At 42.8% G+C, this 21498-nt stretch overlaps 1 protein-coding gene across 1 annotated transcript in view; it reads right to left on the bottom strand.

The window, feature by feature from the left end:
- The window catches only part of VIPR2 (vasoactive intestinal peptide receptor 2), a 79182-nt gene that overhangs the window by 18738 nt on the left and 38946 nt on the right, over positions 1 to 21498 (bottom strand). The window contains exons 3-4 of the mRNA XM_063125905.1: positions 13780 to 13887; positions 12076 to 12170 (exon numbers count right to left, since the gene is read on the bottom strand). Of these exons, the coding sequence (XP_062981975.1) occupies positions 12076 to 12170; positions 13780 to 13887 (203 nt within the window). The remainder of the gene's footprint in view (positions 1 to 12075; positions 12171 to 13779; positions 13888 to 21498) is intronic.

The raw sequence follows: 21498 nt of genomic DNA, 5'->3' as shown, positions 1-21498 counted from the left end.
CCATCTGGGCATTCCCACCAGATGTTCTGGCCTTCAACTCTCATCCATCCCAGCAAGCATGGCCAATGGTCAGGAATACTGGGAGTTGTAGTCTGGAGGGCACAAGCTCAGGAATGGCTGTTCTAGGGCCATGCAGTTTTTAAATACTATCAACCATTCCTATGCAGAGCTCATCTACACCAAACAGGATATTGCAGTATGAAAGCGGTATATAAAAGGCAGGAGCCACACCAAGCATGATATAGCACTATGAAAGCGGTATATGGTACGTGTCAATGGGCCCCAACAGTTGTAAGTGCACTTCAATACTGCTATAAAGCAGTAGTGTGGCTCCTGCCTCTTATATACTGCTTTCATACCACTGTCATAATGCAATATCCTGCTTGGTGTAAATGAGGCCCATGTGAATTCCCTTGGAAGTGCAGATTTCTGCTCTCTCTCTCTCTCTCTCTCTTGTATTTTTCGATTCTAAGACGCACTTTTTTCCCTAAATAAAGAGCTCTAAAAATGGACTGCGTCTTAGAATCGAAGCAATACGGTAAGAGGAAAAGAGGAAGCTCCTGCAGCAGCCTCGAGCCATGTGAGTGAGGAGCTGGTTGGGTAAGCGCCTGGTTTTTTGTTAGGCAAATTTATTCGTAAGTCCCATCGATTTCCATGGGACTTACTCATGTGTCGTCGTCCCCTGGTGCACAGACAAGAAAAGAGCAGGACTGGAGAGTTAAGTTTACTCTTTGTTTCAACGCCGCCCCCTCTTCCCGCGCAAACGGCAGTTTCTTCTCTCAGAGGGAAAAAAGAAAAGGACACAACCATTAGAAGAAAGCGCAGAGGTGGGGGGAGGTTGGCTGGGCGGTGAGGGAAGTATTTCTTTGATTCTAAGATGCCCTTTTTTCTCAAATAAACATCTCTAAAAATGGGGTGCGTCTTAGAATCGATGGCGTCTTAGAATCGAAGAAATACGGTATATATATTAACCTGTTGGTTGTTTTATTATGGTTTTAATTTTTGTGAACCGCCCAGAGAGCTTCGGCTATTAGGCGGTATAAAAATGTAATAAATAAATAAATTAAAAAAAATATATAGAGGACATACAAAAAGCCACCATGCCATCTCCATGTGGGGTGTGTGCATAGAGCCACCATAAAGAGCAACCTCAATGTGTTGGATCCAGGATCAATCATACTTGGAGTAGACCCACTTAAATCAATGGGTCTCCTCTAAGTACGGCGGAGTCTGGATCCAAACAGTACTGTTCCATGATTTTAGAGGGTCCCCATGAAAGCACTCTGTGGGTCCCTTTAACTTGAAAGAGGTGGAAGTAAAAACCAAGAATTTGGTTGGACTACTGCAACCTTCTTCTCACTGGCCTTCCTTCTTCTCACATCAGTCCGTTGGTTTCTGTCTGCCACTCTGCCGCTAAGATCATCTTCTTGGCTCGCCGCTCTGGCCATGTTACTTCACTTCTGAAATCTCTTCATTGGCTTCCAATTCACTTCAGAATCCAATATAAACTTCTCCTGTTGACCTACAAAGCTTTTCACTGTCTAGCTCCTTCCTATCTCTCCTCTCTCATCTCACACTATTGCCCCGCTCGTGCTCTTCGCTCCTCTGATGCCATGCTTCTCGCCTGCCCAAGGGTCTCTACTTCCCTTGCTCGGCTTTGTCCATTTTCTTCGGCTGCCCCTTACGCCTGGAACGCTCTTCCAGAACATCTGAGATCCACAAGTTCAATTGCAGCTTTTAAAGCTCAGCTAAAAACTTTTCTTTTTCCTAAAGCTTTTAAAACTTGATGCTGTTTGGACTTTATACTGTTATACTGTTAGTTTTACCCTACCCTGTGCCTGTTTACCCTACCCAGTGCCTGTTAGAATGTAAGCCTATGCGGCAGGGTCTTGCTATTTACTGTTTTACGCTGTACAGCACCATGTACATAGATGGTGCTATATAAATAAATAAATTAATAATAATAATAATAATAATAATAATAATAATAATAATAATGATAGCTTTGGTGCTTATGATAGTTCTATGTTAGAGCATCCGCTTTGCAGCATCTCCAGGTAGGGCTAGGAAAGAATCCTACCTGAAACATTAGAGAGCTGCTGCCAGTCAGTGATGTCAATATTTATTTATTTATTTATTACATTCCTATACCACCCAATAGCCGGAGCTCTCTGGGCGGTTCACAAAAATTAAAACCATTCAAAGTATAAAATAACAGTATAAAACCATAATATAAAATACAATATAAAAGCTCAACCAGATAAAAACAGCAGCAATGCAAAATTACAAATTTAAAACACCATGTTATTTAAAATTTATAGATTGTTAAAATGTTGGGAGAATGAAAAGGTCTTCACCTGGCGTCTAAAAGCATATAATGTAGGTGCCAAGCGAACCTGCTTAGGGAGCTCATTCCACAGCCGGGGTGCCACAGCAGAGAAGGCCCTCCTCCTGGTAGCCACTTGCCTCACTTCCTTTGGCAGGGGCTCACGGAGAAGGACCCCTGAAGATGACCTTAGGGTCCGGGCAGGTACATATGGGAGGAGGCGTTCCTTCAGATAACCTGGCCCCAAGCCGTTTAGGGCTTTAAATGTTAATACCAGCACTTTGAATCGGGCCCGGACCTGGACTGGCAGCCAATGAAGCTGGAAAAGGACTGGCGTAATGTGGTCTTGTCGGCCAGTCCCTGTTAGTAAACGTGTTGCCCTGTTTTGTACCCGTTGAAGTTTCCGGACCGTTTTCAAAGGCATCCCCACGTATAACGCATTGCAGTAATCCAAACGAGAGGTTATCAGAGCATGGATAACTGTAGCTAAGTTACAATACTGGGCTAGATGGACCCATGGGCTGACTCAGGCCACAGCTAGACCTAAGGTTTATCCTGGGATCATCCAGTGTTCGCCCCTGCCTGAGCACTGGATCCCCTGTGTGTCACCTAGATGAACAGGTTTGACCCCTGGATGATCCAGGGATAAAGCTTAGGTCTAGCTATGGCCTTAGTCTAAGGCAGTTTCCTATGCTACTATGGCCTTATTGGGTGTTCTAGATAAAGTGAGCATGTTGCTGGTACTGTCCCAGAGGGGCCCTTTTGCCAGCCTTGGGGCACCACCAAATACCCCATATTGCCACTACTGGAGCCAGAATTCGTCACAGTGGCACTGTTTTTTGAGTTGACATGATTACGCAAATCACTGTGATCATGTCTCCAGGCTGCAAACTCCGCTGCCTGGCTGTAAAGGTTTAGGCGTGTGGGGATTGTCAAGTAAGCGTCAGTCATAGTGTGGGACGGTGCTCAGCTTGGCAAGCCATAGGTTATGCAACCCCATAGCAACCCTAACAAGCATCTTAAATCTGGAACACTGGGACATGTATCCATCTAGGAGAAAAGATGCACGTACAGTAAAAGTCCTTAGCCAACCTTTGATTTCATATTTTTCTTAGCTGAAACACAAGTATTACAGTTTCTTTCTTGCAAAATGACATCTGAAATAATAGATGAGTGTTACTTTCAGTGAGGAAAAATGCTACTGACCCTTGGTGATACAAAGGAATGCTAGAATAAGACATTTTTTGTCTGGTAACGAGTCGTTTGTTTAGGGAGAATCTAAACTAGCTGGTACCAAGAACTTCAAGTGTACTTGTGTTTAGTCTGTATCGCTTTCCCTCCATGCAACATAATCATAAATTGTACCTGCTACTTAGTTCTTTGGCTCCATCTTTCAAAGCACAGCAATCTTTTATTTTGCTTTAAACTGCTAGAAAATAGTCTCCTGGTAAGTTAAGGCCCAATCCTATGCATGTTTAGACAGGGGAAAAAAAGAGTTACAATTCCCACCATGGCTGGCTGGAGCATGCTGGGTGTTAAAGGCCTTTTTTTCTGTCTAAACAATCATAAGATTGAGCGTTTCATGTGTTTCTGGGAGGATTTTTTTTAGGAGGCAACTGATTTAAACCACAATAACAGAGAAAGTGAAGAGGAAGAGCAAAGATAAATAGGTAAGGCAGTGCCAGAGAATCTAATCTTTGGTGTGAACCAGTATGGTGTACTGGCTAAAATGTTGGCCTGAGAGTCGGAAGATCTGGGTTCTAGTCCCTACTCAGCCATGGAAGCTCACTGGGTGAGTTTGGGCCAATCACAGACTCTCAGCCCAACCTACCTCACAGGGTTGTTGTTGAGAGGATAAAATGGGGAGAAGGAGGATTATGTACATTGCCTTGGGTTCCTTGGAGGGAAAAATGTGAGATATAAATGTTTTTGTTGTTTATTCGTTCAGTCGTTTCCGACTCTTCGTGACTTCATGGACCAGCCCACGCCAGAGCTTTCTGTCGGCTGTCGCCACCCCTAGCTCCCCCAAGGTCAAGTCTGTCACCTCTAGAATATCATCCATCCACCTTGCCCTTGGTCGGCCCTTCTTCCTTTTGCCTTCCACTTTCCCTAGCATCAGCCTCTTCTCCAGGGTATCCTGTCTTCTCATTATGTGGCCAAAGTACTTCAGTTTTGCCTTTAATACCATTCCCTCAAGTGAGCAGATATAAATGTAAAAGATGCATAAATAATACCCCAAAAGGTATAAGAAAAAGGTGACATGGTCAAAGAATTGAAAGGAAAATTGTTTGGATGTCCAGGATATAACATGAACACAAGCAGGTTATAAATAGTATAACCTGCTTAGGTAGGCCACTTTATGTGGGTAGATCTCTAAAGCATGATGAATAAACACATTTCAGATTGTGACAATTTACAAGGAGAAACTGTATAGTGTAATAGCTAGAGCAGCCTTCTCCATCCTGGTGAACTTCAGATGTGTTGAACTACAATTCCTATCATCCTCAGCCAGCATAGCACTGACTGGGATGGTGAGAGTTGTGATCTAACATATCTGGAGGATGAGAGGCAGGGAATGCTGAATTACAGTGACCTTCCCCTACAGCTCATTGTGATAGAGCACCTGCTTTGCATTCAGAAACCCCCGGTTCGATCCCCAGCTTCTCCAGGTAGGGCAAGGAAAGAATTCTGCCTGAAACCATGGAGAGCCGCTGCCAGTCAGTGTCAACGACACTGGGCCACATGGACCAATGGCCTGATTCAGTATAAAGCAGCTTCCTGATTTGGTGCCCTCCAGGTGTTTTGAACTACAACCCAATGACCATTGGCCATTGCTGGCTAAGGCTGATGGGAGTTGAAGTTTTATGGAGGGCCCTAGGTTGGGGAAGGCTGGGCTAAAATATTGTATTTTGGATCTGGTAAGGACAGGTCCATATCCCCACTAGGCTATCAAGCTGTCTCTCAGCCTAGCCTACCTCACAAGGTTGTTGTGAGGATAACACAGGAGAGGGGGTGCATGCTGTCCATCTTGCAGTCTTTGGAGGAGGGTAGAATAAAAAGGTGAATCATTCTGATTTTTCATAGAAAAATGTGACATTTCATAGAAATGTGACTTCTTTAGTATTTTGCTCCTGAGCATTCTTTTCTCGATTTCCCACATATTCCAAAGTCAAAATGCAAACAGCGACTTCTGACGTTTCAGTTTCCTTCATCGGTTGATGTTAGGGATTTCCTAGGCCAGGGAGCCAGTGACTGCACCGGCGCTGCGTACCTACAGGTGCAGCAAAAACAGCTTGGATGTGTTTGCTATTCAGCTGAGTTCTAGGTGCTGACCTATCTTAGGCCCTTGCTACACCTGCGGGTGTAGAGGGAGGGAGAGGGGGCGATCCCAGACTTACCTGCTTCTGGGATCGTCTCCCTCAGTTCACATGGGCTGCGCTGTCATGGGCATCGCGCCTGTTGCAGCCACCATTTTTTTTAAAGAGAAAGAGCTGGAGCGCACTTGCGTTCCAGTGAAATCTAAGGTAAAAAAAAAGCCCTGACCCTGCTCCCCACACCACCCCCGAGGGGCCTGGACTCCCCCCGTCCCAGCTCCTTCCCTCTGATAACCCCCGCTACTCGCAGGGAAGGTGGAAGAAGCCGGGACGGGCACCCACACCGCCCACGATCCTCAGGATCATCCCGGGACCGCAGGTAAAACTGGGATAACTGAGGTCTCAGTTATCCTGGGGAAATGGAGGGATCATCCCTCCCTGCTCCCGAGATTTCCTGTGTGTCATTTGGACGCACAGCGATGATCCAGGGATGTTCCCTCGAAAAATGGATGGTGTAGAAAGGGCTTTGGTCTTATTGGTTCTGGGTTTTATTGTTGCATTTTAGTTGGGGGTTGTCTTGTCTCCTTCGCTTATTTTTCCAGACACTACTGAACCACCAGAAAAAAACAAACACTGAGGCACCATGGAGACTAAGGACGCTTGTCAAGTCACTCCTAACAGGAAGGGTGTGTGTGTGTGTGTGTGTGTGTGTGTGTGTGTGTGTGTACACATGCAAATATAACAATAACTCACAGGAGGAAGTATGGGGGGGAAGGGAATGAGCACTTCCTTTTTTTGCACAGACACTATTTTGGTGGTAGTTTTGCCTGCTGAGCTTGCTAGACTATTTCAAATTTCTGGACATGTGGATGGCTGGTGTCAGGACCGGCTGTGGGTAGCGGTCTCAGCTGAGCCAGGAGCTGGGACCAATGAGCCATCAGACAAGCCAGTCGTCAGGACCAGTAGAGGCTGGTTGCTCTGATGTCAGTGGGGCGGTGAGTCCGCTCCGAGTTTCAATCCCTACCCTGTGCCTGCTTACCCTTCCCTGTACCTGTTGACATTCTCTTCCCCTCCTTATTGTTTTACTATGATTTTATTAGATTGTAAGCCTATGCGGCAGGGTCTTGCTATTTACTGTTTTACTCTGTACAGCACCATGTACATTGATGGTGCTATATAAATAAATAAATAAATAATAATAATCAGAACCAATCAGAACTGTAATGGAGCTGTCCAAGGTGCGAAGCACTGACATTGGAGTCACCAAGCTCCACCGGTCTGAACTAAAGGACAAACCAGAAGGCAGGATCAAGATGCAAGCCAGTCATCAAGACCAAAGGACAAAACAAGGGATAAAGGGCACTCAGGAAGACTCTGTTGCTATAGCAAACCTTAACTGGGACAGGAAGCCCTCTTATCCTCTTTCTTGTCCAGGAAAATCCAATCTCCACCCTGAGTAGGCAGTCTGAGGTCTCAATCGCCTATGCAGAGGCTACAATGTGCAGTTCAGTGGTTTGCCAGATGGGGGCAGCTGCACACAAACCCAAAGCTTCCCAGTTCAAGGGTCAGTAGCTCCCAGGAACTAGATGCTTGATTTGGAGTGCCAATCTTGCCAACGAAATGCTATGTCTGGAAGTGCCTTAGCAGGTTTATTGAGGTGTGGGCCTATCTATATAGGACCATGTCATATGAAGCAGCAGAGAAAACTGTTAATATTCATAGCACATACTAGTTAAGCTATACAGGAGGGCAAACTGAGTCAAAAAGGAAAGCAAATGATAAAGATGCAAATACACTATCATTACTGCAGTAAATCACTGCATTAAAAGGCCATAACATGGAGATATGCCATTTCAACTACCAGTCCTACCTATTCATTCCCTGGTCTTGTCATCCACCCTCCTCTACCTGTCATAGGACACCTGTGGAGTCCTGCTTATTTCAAGAAGAACATGAATGTGTCAGACAAGCCATGGATGCTTGTACTATAATGCGGTGGGATGGGGGTGGGAAAAAATTTATAGGGTTTGCATTTTATGTGAATTTACCTAATTTTGCACTTTCAATTTTGCACTGATATTCGATTATCCTTCAAAATTTGCACTTCTCCAAATTTTGCAATTTGATTTGATTTGATTTATTACATTTATATACCGCCCCATAGCCGAAGCTCTCTGGGCGGTTTACAAAAGTTAAAAAAATGAACATTAAAAAGTATACAAAATTTAAAACCATCAAAAACATAAACAGTATAAAAACAACGGTATCCATTTAAAAAACAACAGTTCTGGGGTCCATTAAAAAACAAACAAACTTAGCATTGTTAAATGCTGTTAAATGCCTGGGAAAAGAGAAAAGTCTTGACCTGGAACCAAAAAGATAACAATGTTGGCGCCAGGCCGTTTGCCAATCAAAAATTTGTATATTAGCAAAAATAATGTTAAAAAATGTATTGTATTAGGAAAATACTGGCAAAAATATGTATATTAGACAAAATTGCATACAAAACTGCATATACCAGAGGAATTGCACACAAAAGGGGCATGAATTTTCTTGCAAATTTAAAAACAAGAAATCCTCAAAGTTTGGAATGAACCAAACTTAAGACTGGAAAAGTGAAAAATTGAGATAAACCAAATTTGAAATCCGTCCATCCCTAGCAAAAGGTGATTTAAAACAACAAGCCATATTTCTTATTGTGATCTGTCACTTGTGACATGGGAGGAAGAAAATGTGTGTGTGTGGCAGGGGAGAGGGGACCCACCCTGAGCCTTCAACATCAAATGGAATAAGTGACGGAATTATATTAATTAATTACAATATATTCACTTTTTTTCTGGAAAAGTTGTTAGGTGAAAGTCAAGCACCCACAGTCACTTTCTGCCAGGCATAAGCAGGAACCATAACCAAATGTCATATCTTCCTTCTACTCTGCACTACGGTATTTTAGAAGACTTGTTTACATTATGTAATGAAAAGGACAATTTTTAATAAACCAAATTTTATTGCTTTGTTTCAGAGATAAGAAGCTTGCAAAAATTCATTCCAGGCATTGATGCTTCATTAGCATTTTCATTCTCCTTGCACATCAATTCTGAAGGCAAGAATGTGTGATCAAATATTCAATTTCTCCCTCTCCCAGTAAATTAGAACGTTAAGTATAATAAAAGAAAAATATGGGGATTGGGCAAGGAAGAGCTAAATCAGCAGAAGTGAGACAGGAAGTGGCATATGTGCCTAGGTCTGGTGGAACGGATGAATCAGAACATACTCTTGAGGGCAGGGGAGCGTAAAGCTCAGTCTCGGCTCCATATTTTGGGGGCCAGGCAGTTTGTCCTTGGTGGGCCTTCCTCTGTGCTGACAGCACCACCATGCCTGCTCTCACCTAGGTCCACCTGTGGTGCCGCTGCTCCTGTCACCAGCTTTGCCTTCCCGCTTTAGGGTCACCATGTCTCCTACTTTACGGGAGACAGCCCTCACTTTGAAGGCATGCTCTGTGTGAAGGATTACCCAGTCTGTCCAGTTTAAAGACAAAGAACCATAAGAAAGGAGACCAGGAAGGGGACTTGAAGTTGCCCATCAACAGTGAGCACCTAGACACAAGACTGAGCAAGCACACAAGCCATCCAGTCAGTCTTCCTCATTAAGGTGGGATTAGGGATGTCACAGGCACCTGACTGAGTCTGCGGCACTGGGATGAGGTGCATTTGTGGGCCCACTGTTTGACCACCCCATAGCTCGGCAACTGCCCAGCAGCTGTCCATCTTTAGGGCTGCCATTTATGTAATGTGGGAAATACACAATTTCTGGATCCTCCATGATGTGCAACAATGGAGACTCCAGACCAGGGCAGACAGCCTCACAGCTTAGTCGGGCGCTTGCCAGGCACAGCACAGCACAACATGACATGCATCCATCGCAAAGCAGAAAAGCTCCCATAAAGCTACAAATATTATCGGACCCAACTCAGAGGAGCAAGACATCCTGAGTGGACTCCTTCCCTCAGTGAGTCTACCTTCTTAAAAGCATTCTCGCCAGCTGATGCTGCTCCAACTCCTCTTCCTCCTCCTCCGTATTGCTACTAGTTGCTTGCTTGCCAACAGAAAGCAACTGAGAAAATATGTAGTGGCATCTACTGCTCCCTGTCTGCCAAGTACGCAAGTGTTGGGCCTCAGCAGATGCTCAAACATGCCAGCTCTTGACACCAGCCCTGAATAACTTTAATGACTCTGTTCAGACAACACACTAAGCCATGGTGGTTAAGCATTTTGAGCTAAACATTGTGGCTTAGCATGTCATGTTACCCATGAATTCATGTGTTGTGTGAACCATTCCTAACCATGGTGGCTACATAACCATAGTTTAAACATGCTCACTAACCATTTACTGCTAAAGGGTTAGTGGCCTAACCAAGGATTATCATGCTGTCTGAACAGGCCCAGTATCTCATAAGAATATATACTGCTTACCAGCTAGAAGAATCAGAATCTTTCCATTCTGCTTTCTTGAGGACTCTTAAAAAGCCAAGTAAAAACATGGCTTTTTAACAAAGCCTTTGATGGTTAAACTCATTGGCACATTGTTTTAACTGTTTTAACTGCATCTATTGCTTTTAAATTATATATTGTTCTAACTTGGATTATGGTTTTATTTGTTTTTAACTGTGTATATTTATTGTTTTATACTGTATGTTTTTATCTGTACGCCGCCCTGAGATCTTAGTGATATAGGGCGGGATATAAATATTTTAAATAAATAAATAATATTGTTTAGCATTTTAAAATCCCTGAATAAATGAAATCCACCTGCTTAATTGTTTTTTTAAAGGCTCTTTGTGTGCTTATTTTTGAAGCTTTAAAAAAATCTTCACAAATATCTACACACCATTGCTGTCCCCCTACATAAGAATCACAAGTTGCCTGTGTCTGCACGCATGGCTGTGATAGATCAAAATGAGAAAAACCAGAAGTGAGCTAATTATAGCTCTCAAAACTCACAAAAGGAAAGATGGCTGAAGTCTCTGCCAAAAAGGTTACTTACCAAAGATAGATTAAACAAAGGGTCACAGGTGCAAACACATATAATATGACGTATTCATAGATCGCAAAATTCCAGGCTGGGGTTCTGAAGAAGCCATTCTGGACATTTCGCAGGATGAGGTAACAAGACTGAAGTGACACAATTATGGTGGGAGGTGGGGGAGAGATGTTTGAATTTCTCCTCAAGTAAAAAATAAATTAAAACCCTTCACATGGAACAAACTAGCAACTTGGTGAGACAGTTTGGTGAACACTTTCAACCTGATGAGTTAGCTTATTGTTTTGCATACAGGACATTTCTTTTTAATATGGCAGGTGCTTTAAACGTTACGATCCCATGCCTCTCATCCCAAGTGACACTGTCCAGAATTCGACCGGCTCATGCCGTCATGTGCCAGCTGTGAAAAAGCCATCTTACATGTGGTTTTAGCACTGATGTTTAATCTGATTTTAAATGTGTGCTTTTAAAAGAATAAAATTAAAATAAATGTAGTGGAACCAGCTTTTAGCTTGGAAGGAACGGGAAGGACGAGTAAGGAAAAAGAATAAAACAAAAGGATATAAAGAATAAAATGAATAAAATCTAACTGTACTGTTGAATGATCATATGCAATTCTTATCCATGCAGTGGAGACATCGTACATGTTCTACTGAAGATGGTTCTCAGAGCTGGTGTCAAAGGTAAGCATGGTCAGGCACCTGCTGAGGAGCCACTGACAGGAGTCCCCCTGGAGTTACTCCTCCTTCTCTCCATGGCAACCTCTTCATGCTCCTGTCTCTCATTCTGGCCCAGACAGTCATGGTGGTGGTGGTGGTGGTGAGGAGGAGTAGCACATGCCATGGCCTACTTACTCACTGGCTCTCTGCCTGTCAAGCAAGCAGCTGGTAGCAATGATAGGGTGACCATATGAAAAGGAGGACAGGGCTCCTGTACCTTTAACAGTTACATAGAAAAGGGAATTTCAGCAGGTGTCATTTGTATGCATGTTGCACCTGGTGAAATTCCCTCTTCATCACCACAGTTAAAGCTGCTATACTGCAGCTATACTGTGACCAGATTTAAAAGACAGCAGGGCACCTGCAGCTTTAACTGTTGTGATGAAGAGGGAATTTTACCAGGTTCCCCATATATACAAATGACACCTGCTGAAATTCCCTTTTCAATGCAACTGTTAAAGATACAGGAGCCCGGTCCTCCTTTTCATATGGTCACCCTAAGCAATGATGAGAAAAAGGAGCAAGAGAGAAGCAAGAGAAGCTGGTGATGAGAAAGTAGACCCACTGAGGGAAGGGGACCATTGAGGATGTCTTGCCCAACAGCCCTCAAAAAACCAGCAACCAACCCTGATGATTCTTCAGTTCTTTTGATTCTGAATAATACCATTATCTGTTTTACCGTATCATCCTCAATTTCTTGGTATCCACAAGCAGAGAATAATTCTGGAAAGATATCTGACCAACCGTTATGTGTACATTTTTTGCTGATATTTCCTAAAAAAAGAAGAAGAAAAAAGCATAACAATGTAATTCATAAACGTCTGGCAATTTTCCACAGAAAGTCTTTTTTTATATAAAGCCAATGAAACCCGTAAAGTCTACATTTGCTAAAGTCAGAACTTCTACTTTTGATTCTCTAAATTGTGTCACACCAACCCAACTGAAAGTCCTACCTCCAGTCATGGTATCGTCCTAGAAGTTCAGAGAAGCATCAGACTTTTAAAAATGACTAGATACTTATCCCAGGTAACTGTTGTTCAGAGGCAACTGACCAGGATGACCCACACAATACCTGCCCAGGCCCTAAGGTCATCCTCAGGGGTCCTTCTCCATGAGCCCCTGCCAAAGGAAATGAGGCAGGTGGCTACCAGGAGGAGAGCCTTCTCTGTTGTGGCACCCTGGCTGTGGAATGAGCTCCCTAAGGAGGTTCGCTTAGCACCTACATTATATTCTTTTAGACGCCAGGTGTAGACCTTTTTATTTTCTCAGTATTTTAACAGTCTATACATTAATTTTAACTAGGTGTTTTAAATTTGTATTTTAAATTTGTATTTTTGCATTGCTGCTGTTTTATCTGGTTGAGCTTTTATTTTATATTATGGGTTTATACTGTTGTTTTATACTTAATTGTCTTAATTTTGTAAACCGCCCAGAGAGCTTCGGCTATTGGGCAGTATAGAAATGCAATAAATAAATAAACAAATAAATAAACATACATTTAAAAAGCACTTAGCAGACGTGTTCTTAGCTTTTAGCTTTTGAGAAGACTAATTCAGGATTCTAAATATGCTTGGTAGGAAAGTTGAATAATGTCTCCATGAAAACCTTTCATTACTACCCTACACTATTATTTAAGGTGATATTGAATGGCCTACTGCAGGGTTATTAAAGTGTTCAGATCCCACAGTGACGAATAACTAGCCAGAGGGATGAAAGTACTTCCAACACACAACAAATTCCAATTTTGCTTGTAATGCATTCTTAAAAGCTTTATCCAATTATGCGAGGAGGAACAAGGCAGAGGAGGAGTTCTTGAACAAACTGGAGGACTTCCCTGTTATTCTTCCAGAACATACAGGAAGGACCTAACTCTTACATAAATATGTATCTGTGAACTATGTGATGCTATGTGATGAGAAATGTAGGCCAAAACAGCTGGAGAGCCACAAGTTGTCCACCCCTGCTCTAAAATAATATGGGCTGGACCACACAATACCTCACTCATGGGTCAGTGAGCCAGAGGGCACATTCCTTCCCCACCAGCAAATGGTATTCAGGGATCACATAGAGTATGGACTTAATATAAAAGAGACTCATCCATAGTAATTGTTCAGGACAATTTCCTACATGCAAACCTGAAGGCAGAAAGTTGCCCATTTGCAAAGAAGGAGACATTCAAGCCATCTCAAGCAACACTTGTACTCAGCTTAAGACACAGGACTCAAAATAATAATCTACATTTTCAAATGCATGTTCCTTTCTGGATGTGATCTGCGGACCACCAAATTCAAAATAAACTCTTGAACTTTTTGTTGATGCTACCAGTCCACAAGGATCTGAAAATGGGTCCACAGCCTCAATTATGAAAAGGAATTTGAAATACCTGGTTGGTTGGAATAATAGCTAAAGACCTTTGGACAAGGGACTGTCACAGTTTCTCCAATTTTGGCAGGGTGCCAGCAGGTAATGTTATCCCAGATGCCAACACATCCTAGAAAAACAAGTAGAAAACATCCAACTTGAAACCACTTGAGCAAAATAAATCTTTCCAGAAAATAAAACCAAGCTGCTTCCAACCCTGGGTCCAGAAGAGGGGTGCCATTTAGGAAGGGGAATAGTTCCCCATTCCTCATTTTTCAGATCACACATAATTACTTCTCAAGAATTTCTGGTTATTAAGAGTTATTTCAAAAAACATCATCATCAAATATATTGGTTTTCCTTCCCCCCTTAAACCCTGCAATATATCCAAGAGAAAACACCTGATCTTTGTCATGATTCTTTCGGCACCCCTGAGCTCAGCAACCAAGGTTGTGGCAGTAGGCAGAAATAACCCCCTAAAAACCCTCTACAAGAAATAACCCTTGGAAGTGAGGCTTAAGATTTGTGACGATTCTTCAGGGGGATCTGGGGCAACCGGTTCCTGCACCTTAAAAATTAGAATGGGCCAAAGGCCTCTTTAATTCCAGCACCCTATCTTTATTCCAGTAGATAGCCAGATGCCATTGGACCACAGACCTCTCCCACTGTCATGTCCCAGCAAATAGTATTCAGGGGCATGTTGCTTCTGATCTTCTAGGTAGCAAAAGCCATCATGATTAGTAGCCATTGGGTCGGTTGGCACATCACGATAAGCCAGCCTGAAAATTAGCCATGGTGAGTTGGTTGTTCACTGGCTAGCCCACGTTACTCCCGACAGACCATCAGGTGCTCTAGGGCTTGTCATGGCTTGTTTTCCCCAGTAGTCCTTCCTGGCACATATCCCATGAGCATTTGTAGGTACAACCTCAATAGATGATTCTGTCACTCCACTAATAAGTGCAAGTGTGAAGTAGAGTTTATTTTGTAGATTGTTTTTCGCCTTCAGGGAGATTTGCGCATATTTAACTTTTTTTAAGGAAGATTTGTGGGGATTTAACCTAAAAAAAACTTCCGAGGAGATTTGCACAAATTCGCTAAAGCACGGTAACTATTGCATTAATTCGCAGTAGCTACTGCCCATCAGCAAACTGTTTTAACATTTTTGTATGTTCAAGGTTTTATATCATGTTTTATCATGTTGCAATCTGTCAGTCATTTATTATAAGTTCACACCAACCAATGAATGAAATGAAGTGAATAATCCTAACTCGGAGGCCACCAAAATCCTACCAGAAGATGGGGAAAGGGAGCTGGAGTGTTCCCAGGCAGGCTCTGGCCCATAGGTTCAAATGCCAGTTGAAGCCATGGGCCTCATCTACACCAAGCAGGATATTGCATTATGAAAGTGGGACATAAAAAGCAGGAGCCACACTACTGCTTTATAGCGGTCTTGAAGTGCACTGGCAACTGTTGGGGCCCATTGACACGTACCATATACTGTACCGTTTTCATAGTGCAATATCCTGCTTAGTGTAGATTAGGCCATGGACTCATTCACAGGATGACAATGGTCAAAGCACTGTTCTTTAGATTAATTTGTAAATTGGGAACAAGAACGGCCAGCCTCACAGTGCAGTCTGGTAGTACAGAAAAGCACCCTGTAGAGCATTTCTCATCTCACTGTATTTGCACATTCCAATTCAGTGGGAATGTAAATGGTTACTGAACGTTTCCCTCTAACAAGAGCAGGCAAATGTCCGGCGCTCCCTGCTTCTCTGCGCTCTGAAAGAACCCAGCCACCATAAGCAGAATATACATTTTTAACCTTTTAAGCTAACTTCATTCGCCTTTCTGCAATGACTGGCCCCAAAGTGGGCCCATAACAAATATAGAAAGGACAACGTAATGATCAAGGCCATTACACAAAATAAAGAAAATATCAAACCAATCTCAGAACAATTTCAATAATCAACACAATACTTGGTTCCTAAGATTTCGATACAGTAGAACACTAATGCTGTAATTTCAGCATTGAATAGTTAGTCACAATTCATTTGCCCAATGTAGCAGGCATGTATGCATAGTGTATCACTTATCCTGCTTTGAAGAGCCCAGTTTTCAATGTATTTGTTATTTCTGGCAAGGACTAGGACAATGGATGGTAATGAGATGGGGACCAGATAAACAGTATGGACATGGGACTGGTAGTCCTGGGTAAGAACTACGCAGGTCATAAAAATTCCGCACATACTCCCCCCAAAAAACCCTCCCTGGAACAAACCCTAAGTTCCCATGCTCCATTGCAGTGGTGGACTACTTCAGGGGGATCCAGGGGCACTCTCCATTCCCCAGACCCCTCTCTGCCAACAAAGGTCACACATCTGAATTTGGAAACCACAAACTCCCCACCCTCACCCCCACGAGTTTGCTACCAAAATCCGGCTGCAAATTGCTATGGGGCCTTAGAAAGGCCAAAGGTAGCTTGAAAATTATTTCTTACATTTATATACTGCCCCATAGCCGAAGCTCTCTGGGCAGTTTACAAAGATTAAAAACAGTGAACATTAAAAACAAATATACAAAATTTAAAAGCATAAAAAACATAAAAACTGACAATATCCATTTAAAAACTACTATTCTGAGGTCAGTTAAGGTGTGTGTGGGGGGGAACTCTCAGCATATGCTGTTAAATGCATGGGAGAAGAGAAAAGTCTTGACCTGGTGCGGAAAAGATAACAATGTTGGCGCCAGGTGAATCTCCACAATTGGGGGGCTACCACTGAAAAGGCCCTCTCCCTTGTTGCCAAGCTCCACTTGGCCTTTCTAAGGCTCCATGGCATTTTGGCACTGAATTTCAGTGGCAAATTCCCAAATTGTTTTCAACACTGCTGCCACATCACAGCAGGGGTAGGGGGTGGCCATACAAGAGGATGGGAGAGGGCTCCTGAGGCCCACGTGCTGCATGTTACCCACCCCTTCCCTACAGTATAACTAGGCCTAACTATGTGCAAATTAAATGAGTGCATTTTATTTATTTATTTATTTACAATATTTATGTACCGCTTTCCCATTCAAAATTTCGGAGTGGTGTACAAGATAAAATAAAATAAAAAACAGAATAAACACTTTAAAATAGATTTTAAAAGAAGCAAAATGTACAGTGAACAGTGGCTGTTCATTAAAGAAAGGCTTCCTGGAACAATGATGTTTTCAGGAGGCGCTGAAAGGAATACAAAGTTGGCACCTGCCTGACCACCAGAGGCAGGGAATTCCATAGGAGGGGGGCTACCACGCTGAAGGCTCTTCCCCGGTGGACTCCAATCGGAGGATGGCTCTATGTGGAACCACCAGGAGCATGCTCTTTGACCAGGCAGGTTCATAGGGGAGAAGGCGCTCTCTCACGTATCCTGGTCCCAAGTTGTTTAGGGCTTTGTACACAAGTACAAGAACCTTATCCTTTCCCTGCTACCTTTCCTCTCCTGTCTCCCCTGTATTGAATGTTTGATTGTAAGCTCCTCGGAGCAGAGACTGCCCTCTTCAATTTGTAAAGCACTATGAACAAGCTATAAAAATCATAACAAGTCATGACCAGCCAAGGTCAATCCTGCCATTATATTGCTGCCTTATCATATAGCCTGCCGGCATCCCATAAGCTAGCTTGCTGCAGTAGAAGATGTTGTCTCATTACCAGTGTTGAAGTAAGATTTAGGGCCAGCCCTAACATTAGGCAGAATCAAAGAGTTGCTTCACGCAGCTGATTGTGGGTGTCATGAAAGGGCGGCGAAGTGTTTAATTGCTGTTATATTTTTACTGCCTGGAAGGAGAAAAGGTGCTTGTAGGATTTAGGTGCCAAAATAGCTTGACCAGTTTCGGGTCCCTCACTTGCATGTGGGAGGGAGCGATTTGCTGTGGGAAAAGAATTGTTTTTACTGCTTTTAAATTATATATTGATTTTAACTTGATCAATGGTTTAATTTGTTTTTAGCTGTGTATATTTATTGTTTTATATTGTATGATTTTATCTGTACGCCGCCCTGAGATCCTAGTAATATAGGGCAGGATAGGGCGGGATACAAATGTTTTAAATCAATAAATTTAAATAGATACACCCTGTCTTTTCAGGACCTAAAACTGTGATGCTGGCAACGCAAAGCGGTATTATTCTAGCCTCAGTAATAAACTAATATTGCTTGACATCTCCTACAGGACCTCTGCTTCAACAACACAAACTGGTTTTCTTCTTTTCTTGAGTACACTAATCAGATACTTTGTTAATCATCTCCTTTGTTTGCAGAACGTGTTTGTTTACTAAGATGATCATACAAGCAATATCTATCGCTACGTAATTTATGCAACTGACTCTGTTAGCTGATTTTGTTTTTAATACAATGAAAGACAGCAAAGTTTAATGAACCATGTCAGCATATGCATACCTATTAGCAACAAATCTTTTGGAATCTTATTAAAAAGGCTTCCTAAGAGGAAAAACGTTACCAATGAATGATGTGGCTGTTAGCTTCCTGAATAAACCTAGAGCGCATGGCACGGCATGTTAGTTGGAACCCTTTGGGCATGTTTTACAAATACTTTTTCCATCGCCTGTGCAACTTGATTTCTCCTTTCTGTGTTGGCAGAAGCTGAAAGAGGAACTCATTAAACTCAGAGATATGAGAAGCAAGGAGTTTGCAATGCTCATTTTCAATGAACACACACACACACACACACATATACATACTATATCAGTAAGTCTTTAGCAGCCTTCCCCAATCCGGTACCTTCCAGATGAGTTGGCAGTGCTTGCTGGGGATGATGGGAGTTGCATTCCATCATAAGGTTGGGGGAAACTGTCCGATAGTCTATAAGGCTTATAGGGTGAAGTGTCCATCCTAGATAGACACGAAAGCAGATGGCTGTTCCTGCTAGTCACATCAATATAATATGGGGGGGAAACAAGGACTCTGACCGACCAGATGACTTCACATAAACTTTATAGTCAGGTCAGCCCAAGAGCTTAATTACATATGACATTAAATCCACTGTTTGCAGTGATAGCAAGGTTTTTTTTAAAAAATTAAAACTTAATGTGGGGGGCTGGATCTGAACTGCCATCACAACATGTTGGGAGGTGAAGTTTAACCCTTTCCTCCTCCATTGTGACCCTTAAAACAAAAATCAGATTGTGCACAGCAAATAGCATAGAAAAAAACACCGCTGGGAGATTATTTTATTTTCTGCATTTCTATACCACCCATTAGACGAAGCTCTTGGGACGATTCACAAAACAAACAAATCAGTGACCAGATCTGCATGACTGGGTAGGAAAAATAAGCCATGTAATTACCATAATTACCTTCGCTGGGCATAGCTGGTGGTAACATCACAACTTGGTGAGGTTGGTTTACAAACCATCCTGAAAACCATAGCTTGTTCTAGGGTTGTGGGGTGGTTCGTAAACCATCCCTGCCACCCATCTTGCTGGCTTGGACGTTGCAACAAGCCATACCCAGTGAGGGTAATAATGGTTTTTAGGTGGCACACACGGGGTGGGAAGATTATTTTCTCTCCGATTGAGCAAACCCACCCAATGAGAGTCAGTAACTTGCCTGAATTCATCCAGTGAACTTCATGGCTGAGTGAGAGCTGGAATTCAGACCTCCCAAGCCCCTGTCCAACATCCTAACAACACAACACACTGACTCTCTGGTAAAAGATAACATAAAAACTATACGTCTAAAACAGAACAAAACCAAAATGATATCTCCCCTCCCAAGACACTGTGATCCCAATGTCGAGCTCCCCAAGACTTGGATTTATTTAATTATTTATTTATTTTAAATCTGATGTTGTGGCCATTGGAGTATTTATTGTCATGTGTAGTTATACCCTTATTCCAGGATATTCTAGCTGCCTCCCATCAAGATTCCCTCGGCTCCTGTTTCAGCTCCCTGGCCATGCGTGATCTGGCATTTCAACCTTAACTTGTCTTGCTCAAACCAACTGACACTCTCCCAGGGACTGATGTTCCTTGGCCTGGCCACGATAATTGCTTGTCCCTTGGCCATAGGAATGACCTTGTTTTAACTGTGAATAATTACCCCGAGTGTATTTCCACCTGCTGGTTTGATTTTTAAGAGATGCAATGACGACTAAAACAAGGAATCACTCTGAACTACAGAAGCTATAGTCAGGAAGACAAAAGGAGGGCTGCCCCTGTCTTGTTTAACATGGAAGACACAGTGAATAGTCTCAAAGCAGCAAGATTGACCAGCACAGCAAAATAGGTTTCTGTGCACGTAGCCAACGCGTGTGTAAACGTGCCTCTGGATGCACTTTGCTTATTTTGGTCCCGTTGAAACAACTGGGTTTGCCTTTCAGTTTGGTTGTTTTATTTATTTGGGAAATTGATTTATGAGAAAAATGTACAGCCTGCTTTTCAACCGTTATTGAACAAGTGTTCTACAGGTACACCTATAAGGGGAAAGGCCATAGTTCAGTACTAAAGCAAAACACTCCGCATTAATCCCTGGCATCAACAGGTAGGCCTGAAAAAGGCTGGAAAAGACTCCCTTCTAAAACCCTAAAAAGATGCTGCCACTCAGTGCATACAATTCTGAAGTAGGGTTCCCCAACTTTTGTTTTAAAGTCAGTAGGCGTATTTGAAATTTTGAGAGAGTGTCATGGCTACTCTTGCAAAATGGCTGCCATAGATGAACCTTGCTCATTCACGGAAGAGCTACCACTGTGGGCATGGTTGATCACAAACTCATTTCTCAGATGGCAAACCATTGAGACTAAGGCCGTAGCTAGACCTGAGGTTTATCCCAGGATCATCCCGGGTTCGTCCCTGCCTGAGCGCTGGATGCCCCGTGTGGGACTTAGATGAACAGGTTTGACCCCAGGACAATCCTGGGATAAACCTTAGGTCTAGCTACGGCCTAACAGAAAAGTACTTTGCCCAAGAACCTAAGTACAAAGCAGGAGTGGGCGCCCCTGAGGGACAGGGAGCCTAGAAAGGGTAGAGGTGTTGGTGACCATGGGCACCTAGCATGTTGGACACCCTAGAGATAGACCAATGGTCTGAATCATTATAAGGCAGCTTTTCATTTTCCTAACTAAAAGAATAGGGATGCATATTCCCAGTCCAAGCCATTCCCTGTTGTGTACGACTACGTATGCATCACTAGAGCTGGATTAAGGTCTTATTCCCAAGAGCAACATAAAATGTGGACACTGCATCATGTCTGGTTCTATCCCATACTTTTTCAAAAAGATGTATGTCCAAAGAAATGTAATTTTGGCAGGCCTATTAATCTTTGCACACTATATGGGTGACAATCCACATATTCTAAAATGAGTTGTAGAATACACAAAGTCCTGCAGAACAGAGCATGAGATATGAACAGCACCCTGGATCAACCAGAGACTATGCAGGATGGCAGTATTGCTGCTAATACTTAGAAGAAACAACAGGGAATTTCAGAGATACTCTTATGGAATGACAAAGAGGAGAAAACTAAGAAAAGAGTTTCTGTGACCGCTTTGATCCACAAATATAAATAATATAGGAGCAGGATTAAAGGTTGGTTTCTTTCTGTTAGTAGAGAGCATCAAAGGCTGATTCAATGTACAGCTAATCAAGGGTTTGTGAAATCTGTTAGAATTGTGATACACTCACTGTGTAGTGACTGAAGTGCTGTAAGGTACTTTTGTTAAAAGACGGGGCGAGAGAGAGAGGGGGGGA

Source organism: Elgaria multicarinata, chromosome 1 (genome assembly GCF_023053635.1).
Source record: "Elgaria multicarinata webbii isolate HBS135686 ecotype San Diego chromosome 1, rElgMul1.1.pri, whole genome shotgun sequence".
In the NCBI taxonomy this organism is placed as follows: Eukaryota; Metazoa; Chordata; class Lepidosauria; order Squamata; family Anguidae; genus Elgaria; species Elgaria multicarinata.
Note: the sequence above shows the minus strand (reverse complement) of the source record. Positions and strands in the feature narration are given on the sequence as shown.